Source organism: Passer domesticus, chromosome 2 (genome assembly GCF_036417665.1).
Source record: "Passer domesticus isolate bPasDom1 chromosome 2, bPasDom1.hap1, whole genome shotgun sequence".
Taxonomy (NCBI): Eukaryota; Metazoa; Chordata; class Aves; order Passeriformes; family Passeridae; genus Passer; species Passer domesticus.
The window spans coordinates 29,267,465-29,278,282 of NC_087475.1; the positions used below are offsets into that span (position 1 = coordinate 29,267,465).

The 10,818-nt window shown below is 38.9% G+C and overlaps 1 protein-coding gene across 13 annotated transcripts in view; it reads left to right on the forward strand.

Annotated features, from left to right (window-relative positions):
* The window catches only part of TGFBRAP1 (transforming growth factor beta receptor associated protein 1), a 39,465-nt gene extending 29,385 nt beyond the window's left edge, over positions 1-10,080 (forward strand). For 10 of the 13 annotated variants that reach the window (XM_064407987.1, XM_064407989.1, XM_064407983.1 and 7 more), the window contains 4 exons: positions 584-730; positions 2,016-2,175; positions 3,766-4,199; positions 4,808-10,080. In XM_064407987.1, the coding sequence (XP_064264057.1) occupies positions 584-730; positions 2,016-2,175; positions 3,766-4,199; positions 4,808-4,996 (930 nt within the window). In that variant the 3' untranslated portion in view covers positions 4,997-10,080. Of the gene's footprint in view, positions 1-583; positions 731-1,149; positions 1,404-2,015; positions 2,176-3,765; positions 4,202-4,807 lie in introns of those variants that run through there. The other 3 variants (XR_010355688.1, XM_064407992.1, XM_064407995.1) reach the window with 3 other exon arrangements.
* Positions 10,081-10,818: the final 738 nt, after the last annotated feature.

The following is a 10,818-nucleotide window of genomic DNA, read 5'->3' on the forward strand; positions in this document are numbered from 1 at the left end:
TAAATAGCCTCCATTCAAGACAAAATTTCATTGTTAGAAGAATTAACCTGCCAAAATTAAAAAAAAAAAATCCAAATTCTGGGATGTTTGATGTTCATCAGACAGTCTGTGCTCTTGAAAATTGTCACTCCTTGATTTATATTTATTTAAGCATGGCTATTTTGTGCAGTGGCAGATTTCTAAGGTTTTGGTTTGGTAATTACAGAAGTCTCTTGCTCTGTCTGTATCATCACATGTGAAAAGGCTTAGGGTATTCTGGTTTGTAATTCAAGCTTTCTTGCTGCAAAATCTGAAGTCTCTGGTTCTTTTGTGCAAATCTATTCTTTTTTTTTTTTTGTGGAAGTTGTGCCCAAGCCAAGGTTTATAGGCTGGACAATGTATACACCACAAATTGAGGTATGCAGATAGGAGCGAGTGAGATCAAGATAAGCTCAGGGTAGTGTAATCCTGTGGTGTTGAGCAAGGTTTTATGTTTATCTTCCTGAATAATGTATTAACAACAGTGCTATTCCTTTATAATTTTGAATATTTATTTAATAAAATAGTTGTCATTAAGTTCCCAAATGCAATAAACTCTTTCTAGGTTGGTGTACAGATTTTCACTAAAAGGCCTTTGGAAGAACAGGAGAAAAACAACTTTAATCCAGATGATATCATCAGTTGCCTTAACAAATATCCTAAAGCACGTGTCAAATATCTAGAACATCTAGTACTGGAGAGAAAAATACAGGTGAGTTCTGTAAGAATGCTAAAAGTAGGCATAGGATTCAGAATGCAGATTATGATCAACAGGATTGAAAATAAGCAATGTCTGGAAAGAATAGGCATACTATGAAGTCTTTCAAATGTATTCAGAGTAGAGCAGGAGTGTTTTTAAGATTAAAGATGAGGAGTGGATGCCTTCATTATTTTGAATTCCTCATGCTTGTGATAGCAAAACAATTTCTTATGTCCCCACAGACTTAAGGGGTTACATCTGGTTGTTGCATACTTTTCTATTTCACTCACTTGATGAGGCTCAAATCTTCTTCTGGTAAGATCATAGAAAATTATCAGCATCAGGTTGATCATATTGCACAGCAGCAGCAATATATTAAAATTTCTGATTCAGTGTTTTACAAGTAAGAATGTTTTATTCTGTCTTTCTAGAGAGATTTGAACAATCAACAATCAAATTAAACCATGCGCCCCTCACTAGAATTCCAAACCACTCTTGATTTTGAATGCTCAAAAGATGCATTCACAAGTCCTAAGTGACAGTGTATTATTTTGGGGGCTTTAGCTCAATACAAAAGCAGCCAAATGTTGTATTTGGATATGAAACATATTAAGCACAGGAGAAGTTCTTTAACCTGGAAATAAAGCAAGGAAATGAACAGTGAAAGAACTCTGCAGAGCTGATGGTCAGTGCACTAATTCACATTCTTCAAATGCACATCATATCAGTGGTTTTCCCTTATTGGTGTTGCAGGTGTGTTACACCATGACTGATGAATGTACTCTGATGTCATGGGTATTTCCAAACAAACTTTTTGAGTTAAACACAGCACCTGGTAAAATATTTGTGAAAATACTTTACAATTAAATCTACCTGCTAGTAAAAACTGGGTTGTAATTTGATCTTTAAAACTTACTAGGTTATCGTGAATGATTTAGTGAGAATGTTTAAAACAGTCAAATCATCAGCTTATTTTGATGAATATTGGATAGTAGATAACAAAAAAAAGCACTGTGCCTTCAGACTGATATTCTACCTCTGTTGGCTTTGTCAGATTTTATTGCAGAAATATATAAACTCAAAGAACATACCTGAATATGAGGAGTCCCATATTTACAATGTAGTTAGTGATGCTGCTGTGAATTGTTATCTATCTGTATGGACAAAAAACTTTGTGATTAATTCAAATTAAAGAAGTTAAAACACATTTCTATGTAATTAAGTAAATATTCATCACTATAATTTCTGGGGCCAAGAGATTTGTAAACTGAGCTAACCTTGTTCTATTCATCTGTAGAAAGAAAAGTACCATACTCATCTAGCTGTCTTGTACTTGGAGGCAATACTTCAGCTAAAATCTGTGACCACAGATAATTGTACAGAAACAACTGAACTGCTGTTGAAACTTCGCAGTCTGCTTCAGAAATCTGATCTTTATAGAATTCGCTTTATTTTAGGTAGGTTGCATGTTGTCTGTTATAAATGCTGTATGTGATTTCCAGCTGGACACAAAATCATAGTCCTTTCAAGGGTAGAAAATGAAAAGATCTAAGGGCTCTCTGTGTGTTTGTTTGATAGGCTGTATTTCTAACAAACACAGGTTCATTTAGAAAGCCTATGTGTTGGTGTTGTCCTTGGCTCCATAGCTCCCATGGTATATTTGCCACTGCACCAGAGACAAAATACCAATTGGCCAGAACAAATATCTGCATACAATTTTCTTAATAGTCACCTTCTTTTTAATGATGAGCATGGAACTTTTTCATGACAAGACACGACAACCTTTTGCAAATGAGAGACCTGCGACTTTATTTTTTAAGCAGTCTGCTTCTAGTGAATGGAAGTGAAACTTTAAGGAATCTAATTGCCAAGGACTTGTTACCCATAACCCTGAAACTCACCCTGGGGTTCATGTTAAATAAAAATATGAGCATCTTTTAAATGAAGTACATGATATTGTTGGTATAAGGCAAGCAACAGTTGAACTAAATATTTTCCTTGGTCAATGTTTATAGGGGTTAATTTTCAAAGTTTCATCCACTGGAATACAAACATACAATGCAATTAAGCAAGCCAAGTTTTTAAATCTTCTCTGGTATGGAGGATTATGGCTGAAGAATGATGGAATAATGGATGAAAGGGAAGTGACTTGTTATTGAACTGAAAGATGTGAAATTATTTTTTTAAAATTCAGTGGGAAAAAATCCAGTGTATAGGGAAATAAAAATTGCTGAGTAGCAACTAAAATAATTTATCAAAGTTTAATGTTTCCTTGCCTTTTCAGGCAGCAAAATATTATGTGATGGATTCTGTGCAAATAGAGCACAGTCATTGAAACTCTTGTTCTTCTTCATCTTTTAGTCAGTTTTTAAACAAATTTTTCCAGGCAATAGTTACAAAATGGATTATTCTCTTGAAATCCATGTGCTCCAAAATAAAGGATTTCTTACATGACAATTCTTACATTACATGAAAGTGAGATCGATGCGAGCTAGTGTGTTCCTCCCTGATAAGCAAAACATTTTGGTGAGAAAAACATTGTATTTCCATGCATTTTACATAGACCTATGATCACCTTTACAGTAATTAGATTATTTTCTACTTCATTTTGAAATGCCAGATGAACTTGCCATTCTACCTGCCTATTGCTGACACTTCAACTTTAAACTGCATTAAGGGTTTGTAATGTCCTTTTCTCAAAGAGAGTACTATTTGATTTTTATTGTTTTTTATGGAGTTTATTCTGTGACCTGTGACCTTGTGGGAGAAGCAGAGGTTAAAAATATAGTGGTTTCCTCTTCAAGTTCATTGTACATAGCAGCAGTGTCTGATAGAATTTAAAAGGTGTCAGTGACAGTGGTTGATTACCTATTATTTAGTAATTTCTTTGTCCCATATTTTGTGGTGCTCTTTTGTTAGAGAAGTTTCCATACATCTAAGCTTTCCTGTGCTTACAAGCATCTGCCTTCTCTATAGTTGCACTGCCTGGCAGAGGGAGCAGTTGTCTCCTCCACTGAGCAAATATTGCCTTGTTTCTCATTTAACAGACAAAATCCAGGGCACAGACCTTCATATGGAGAGTGCAATTTTATATGGAAAACTAGAAGAACATGAGAAGGCTTTGCACATCCTTGTCCACGAGTTGAAGGACTTCCATGCTGCTGAAGAGTACTGTGTGTGGAACTCTGAGAACAGAGACTTGCAGTACAGGCGGAGGCTTTTCCACATGCTGCTGTCAGTGTATTTAACTCCAGGCACTTCGGACTGCGCGCTCGTCATGGCTGCTGTGGATCTCCTGAACAACCACGCTGCGGAATTTGATGCAGGTCTGGTTTTGCAGGTGGTGCCCGACAGCTGGTCAGTGCAGCTCCTCTCCCCTTTCCTGGCTGGAGCAGTGAGACAAAGCATTCACACAAAAAGGATGACTCAGGTGGCACTTGGGTTAGCACAAGCTGAAAACTTAATCTACAAGCATGAGAAGGTAGGTAACTGGGGTGTTGTTAAATAAAAGCACTTTGAAGCTTTACAGTTGAGTCCTTTGATATGCAGTAATCAAAAGCAGTTTGAAGAATTAGGACACAAGCTGTCTTCATGTCTTTGGCATGTATTAGGGGGTTTTTTTTTGCCATGATGACTAGATTCAAAATTAATTGTGTGTTTTCTCTGTAAAAGAAGGGAAAGTTGGAGCCTTGAAATAGGAATAACCTTGGTGAGCTTCTGGGATGAATATGAAGTGAATCTGGGATTTGCAGATTAACAAAGTTCATGCAAAAACTTTAACAAGTGTCAGTTAGCATTTCTTTCAGTAGGAGAGAGTGTCAGAATTTTCAATTCTTTTTTTTTAGTGTCACCTGTTAAAATTTATTAAAAAATTATCCAGCATTTAGTATTAATTGAAGCTTGTTAGTAGATTTTGTTAATGATAAAGCTTTCTTCTGTTCCTAGCTAGGACAGTGTTGCTTAGAGTTCACAGCAGATTATTAGAACTGTTTTTGTTTTATCCATTTGGTATAGTTGCAATTATGCTCCATCATTTCCCTTCCTTTCTTCTTAGATTCACATTTGTAATTTTCCCCCCCTCTCTTTCAGGTTAAACAAAAAGGAGCCCCGATTCTTCTTTCAGACAAAAAGGTGTGTCAGGTGTGCCAAAATCCTTTCTGCGAGCCTGTGTTTGTAAGATACCCCAATGGGAGTGTGGCCCACACGCACTGTGCTGCAAACAGACATCCCAATTCCAATGTGACTCATCACTCTCCCAGCTCCAGCAATCAGACTTGAAATATTCCCACAGTTTCCATGACTTATTCCATTGAAAGTGGGCTGGAAAGAAAACAGTGCAGCTACTTTAAGTAAAAATCAAGGTGGACAGCTAGTTTTTGGGTTAATGGGAAGACTTCCAGTAAATATAAAATACTGCTACTTATCTTTTTGATTTCTAATGAATGTAGATAGAAAAGAAAATTCACTACCACACATGGAGAGGTGCAAATATGGGCTCTTCTGTGAATAGGAGTAAACACTTAAGAGAAAAGGAGCCTTTTCTTCACAGTGAGAATGAATGTTACGGAGTGAAGGCAAACAGTCATTTTAAGAATTGTCACTTTGCACTGACTGTGGTGTTGATAAATTTGTGGAGGGCAAGATGGCATTTATTGGAGTTGGAATTCTTGAAGAGCGATGGGACAAGATGGGCATCATGCAGCTTGCTATGAAAACAGAGATGTGCATTGATTTTTGTGCTTGCTGCAGCATGTCTTCTTTTGGGCTGGATTATCTTCTACAGGATCACATTATCAACTTCAATTTTTTTCCTCTACAAAATGTTGGCTTTTGATGCACTTTTTAGTACCTCCCTCCCATCCACCTGCTATATGGAATTTAAATGTAAGCACTGTTCTGTTAGGTTTCTGCTCCTGCAATTACTGTAATGTGCTGAGGGGAAACCAATAACCTCAATCACACAGGTGAACTTGGAAGAAAAAAGAAAGAAAGTTTGTCTGGTCAGACTGTAGTCACTTTTATATGGGGGAAGAGGCCCTGACTTTAATACTGATTTATTTATTAATATGCAAATATGCTGTACATACAGTTGAATAAATTGATCTTATCATTCTAGCATTTCTTTGGAGGATTAAGATGTGGCTGATACAAAAATGTACAGATGAAGTGCTAAATGTTTGCTATAACATAGCTTAGGCAGGTTGAAACTCACAAAAATAGGTTTTAGTGCTTATGGATGACTTTGTGCAATCAAAAACACAGAGAGAAGGTATAAAATTGTAAGAAATCTACAAAAGTGCACTACAGGGGTACTGGGTTTTTTATATTCTACTAAATATTCTGTGAACTAAAACTTTTCAAATAACACAAACCCTTTACTTAACTGCCCTCATATGTATTCACATTGCTATTTAACCATTTTAAAGAAGTTGATTGAAAAGATGTAGCTTCCCCCAAGAGAGGTTAAAAAATAACAACTTTAAATAAACTTAAGTACTGCAAAATGAAAACATTTCTTTGAATTCTGTAAATCTCTAATAAAATCAGGCTTACTGACCTGCATGAAGTTGAGTTAGTATGGCTGCTCCCTGTGTCAGAATTCCAAATCAGTGGAGGCTTTCAGCAAAATGGAGTATCTGCTTGATCCTTTCTAGAATCACAGAATAAGCTGAGTTGGAAGGGATGAATCAGGATCATGGAGTCCAGGTGCTGGCCCCACACAGGACACCCAGAGTCACACCATGTCCCTCAGTGTTGTCCTGATGCAGCCTCCTCGTACAGAAAGGCTGGCTTAGGAAGTACAGTGCTGCCTCCAAGGAGGGGCAGCCAGACCTCATCCAGGGGAAGATATCCATCTCTCCTCACAGAAACATGCTATGGTTTGGGGTGAAAGGGATCTTAAAGATCATCTATTCCAAACCCCCTGCCACAGGCAGGGATATCTTCCACTAGACCAGGTTCTTCAAAGCCTCATCCAATCTGGCCTTGAACACTTCCAAAGATGGGTTGTCTACAACTTCCCTGAGCAGCCTGTGCCTCACCGCTCTCACAGTAAAGAATTTTTTCCAGATATCTGATCTGAACTTGCCCTCCTTCAGCTTAAGCGATTCCCCTTTGCCCTATTGCTACGTGCATCTGTACAAAGTCCCTCTTCAGCTCCCTTGCTGTCTCCCTTCAGGTTCTGGAAGGTGCTGTAAGGTCTTCCAAGAGCCTCTCTCCAGGCTGAACAGCCCCAGCTCTCAACCTGTGTTCCAGGAGAGGTGCTCCAGCCCTGTGATCATCACTGAGGCCTTACTCTCAACTTGTTCCAACAGTTCAACATCTTCTTGTATTGTGGGTCCTAGAGCTGTACTCGAGGTGTGGAGTACTTTGCTTTAAAGCAAAGACCTTTGAATCTTTCTCCTAATTTTGAAATTAGGAAAGTATAACTGTTGTGCTGAATTTTATTTATTTTTGAAAGCCCGAGTAAGGAATTTTGTAGTGCTTTGTACTAAGACATGCAAGTCACATTTAGTGAGAGGCACTTCAAAAGAAGTCAAGTGTGGGCATTTCTCACTCGGTTCTGATGTGAGTGATTCTGCTGTGGCACTGGTATAAGCAGTGTCTCTATCTTGTAGTCATGGGGTTTGAACATTGTGTATACAACTGGCAGTAATGGTATAGAAAAATTTGTAGTCCCCTGTCCTCAAAATACTTGCTGATAACAGTGGAAGTGACTCTTCCAAAGACCTATAAACCTTTTGTGTACACTAGCATGCATTTCTTAAGAAATACTTCCTTTTGCTGCCAGCATCCTAAGTAAGCTCTTTTTTTCTATTTAGTAAGGGGGTGCTAAAACAGACCCCTCTCCATGATTTAGGGTCATTTTAGCCACTTAGTAGTGGTGAACTACTGCTGCAACAGAATAAAAATCATATCATTCCAGACCTCAGGAAAGTTCTCAGTTGCTATTGCAAGAAAAAGTATGTCTATAAAAGATTAAATAATTCTTTATTAATAGTCAATATCTTTTTGCAGATATATACTTTGGCTAAAATGCAGCAAAACCAATAATTGTACATACAGAACAAAACCAGAAATCAGAATAATGAAAGCCAGTATTTTTGCAATCACAAAAATGTGATTGATATTTAAGTTGGGGGGCATCTAGATCTTTGAAACCCAATCCCCTGAAAACGTGGACTGGAAAAATTGATACATTGTTACCTGTTGCTTTGTTAAGTTTTATACTAGAAGTCATTTGAATGAATTAATATGGAAATCCCACGATCGCTAAAGCAAAAAGCAAAGAAAGCCAATGTGAGGCTGAGGCAGAGCAAGAGCTCAGCAGGGAGGTGGCAGGTGGGCAGTGCTCTTCCTGTGTGTGTCCAGCTGGGAATATTCCTAACCAGAGGAGATGTCAGCCCACATCAGGGTGCTGTGTGGTGTTCTGGGCTTTGCACCAGGAAGTTTATGAAAGGTCTGCATTCAAATTTCCTTAGGTGGGACAACTGAACAGCCCTTGGGTAAGAGAGCTTCATCCTGGGGAACCTGAGTCCAATCCTTCTTTTGTTTTGGCACTGTCAGTTTGGTGATTCTTGGTTTATGTACCTGAAATCCTGGGCCAGCATTGCTGCTGTGGTAAGTTATGGCTGCAGCAGCACAGAGGGAGTGAGCAGGGAAGGAACCAGATTTGGGTATCAATTGCTGACTGCATATGTGAAGGAGGAGAGACAGGAAAGAGAAATATTTCTCTGGCCATTCTTCTAGTTTGGAAATGAATGCTTTTTTGGGAGTTAAAGCTTGATGTGATCTTTTTATCTCCAGTTAGGGAATGTGGAGTCTTAAGATCTGCCCTTGGAGAGTGGAGATTCTGCCAGAATATTTACTCTTAATTTAGTTGTTGCTAAATTATTTGAAATTCATCTCCCTCACTTTTTCCAATGAGTCTCCTCCAAGTTTGTATGTGCCAAAACTAAAACAGTAGTGTGGATTTTTTTTTATGTGACACTGTGTCTGTGATTCAGGACATAATAAATGAGATTAGTCTCTCACACTGATGCCTCTGTGGATATCAAGACACGTTTGTCTAACATGTAACCTCCAGTTACTGGAATATTGCAGCCCTGACTATTTTTTCAGCCATTCACTGCTACAGATGATGGTACATATGAAAAGCACTTGTTAAACTTTCTTCTACACTTTCATAGCTTCACACTTCCTCATGTAAAAATGACCTATGATGTGTGTATGTCATCATATGCAGTTTTTCTCTCAGTCAATAAGAGGAAAAATCCTAAATAAAAAAATTGCTCAGAATCTGGCACTCTGCTCAAAATAAGATTCATGGCTGTATATTCATGAGAAAGAATTCAGTTACATCTTCATTTCTTTTAAGTGGGTAAGTTGTCACATTGAGATCAGTATTGTTCAATATTGTCAGAGGCAGGGGGAAATAAGCATTTGGGGGTTGTTACACAGAGCACACCACAGACACATCTGAACTGACTTGTTCAGGCAGCCCATATTGAGGTGGCTCAGGTCTGCACTGGAGTCCAAGTCACAATGGGAACTTCTCTCTTTGCTCCCCTTGCTCCCAGTCTCCAGGAACTTTCCAGCCTGTGTTACTGACCTGATTAATGTCATTCTTCTAGCATTTAACTGACGCAGGTACAAATCTTGAGAGGTTTGGGGACTCCTGAGCAGATCTGTCTTCAGTAAAATGTCACTTTATTACTCAGCCACATGAAGCCCTACTAATGTGAGCTGTGGGTATTTGGTGGTAGGGACAGAGTATGTGTATGTTTTCTGAGAACTTTATTACCTAATTAAACACACAAGCATTATCCTGACTGCTGAGTCTTTATAACAACATCTGTTCTTCACAGGACTCCTGTCCTGAATTACATTAAAAATATTTTGTTTTATACAGTTCTATCAATGAGTAATTTTTTTTATTTTATAACTCTTCCTGGTTTGCTGCAGTCTCTATTCAGCATGGCTCTAAGTGTTTTATTAACATCCTGCTGTTCATAACAGGCAGCAACTAATACATTTTCATTGTGAGCTCTCTTCCTATTGCCTATATTAGCTAATTAATTTTTCTCTTGCTGTACAACACTTTGGGGCTTATGCCTTGTGAACACTGGTAGTTAAATGTGCTGCTACTTTTTAAGGAAAAAGAGGAAAAGTTAATAACATTCTGTAATGTATGATTGATTTCAAAATCGAAGTTCCCCTGCAGTAAATTTGTTCAGATGGAAGTTTGTACCATTAAGGCTTTTGGACTTAGTGGCTATATTGGTGAACATACACAGCAGTATGTGGAATGTACAAATGTATAAATATGTTGATTTTTAATAAAATAAAATCTTTTAATTACATTTGTCATGGATTCATAGATACATTAACCCTGGAATGTGAATGTCCAAGTGAAGGGAAAAGATTATCTATTGATGAATAGAGGATTCATCAGGGGACTTGACAGAGGGGTCAGATCCCTGACACGTGGAAGTGAGGCTGGTGCTTACATACTCTGCAGAAGGCAGAGGTGTTGGTGTTCCTCATCTTCCTCCTCACCTCCCAGGACTAAAGACCCTGGTTTCAGGCCCAAAGGACCAGCTGCTCCCAGTGCCACCACAGTGACACTGTAGGACAAGGAAGCCCCGGGAAGGGAAGGGTGGTAAGGGCTGGTAAAGAGTCTGTGCTAAGCCAAGGAAACTGGTGTGATCTCTAAGGGGACTGAGAGGGGAATGCAAAGGAGAAGTGCAGAAAAGGAGTGTTTAGGGCATGCAGGGGTGACCTAACCCAGCTCTCTCCAGCCCCACTCTGCCCAGCAGTGCAGGCACTGGCAATGCTGCAGGCATCCCCTGCATGCTGAGGGCAGGGTGTGTGCACAGCTTAACTGGGGATCCAGCAGGGCTAAAATCCAACAGTCGGAGCTTCAGGGAAGGGCTCTTGCTTTGAAGTTCAGGTCTGTGAACACTTGGCAAGGTTTCTACAGCTCTGTCAGGTAAAGTTTGTTCCTTTGGCTGAAGTGAAGGCTGTGGGAACATTGGTGGGTGCTCAGGGCATCTTACAGAGGGTGTTTGGGATGCAAATTTTGAGTGCAGCATGATGCT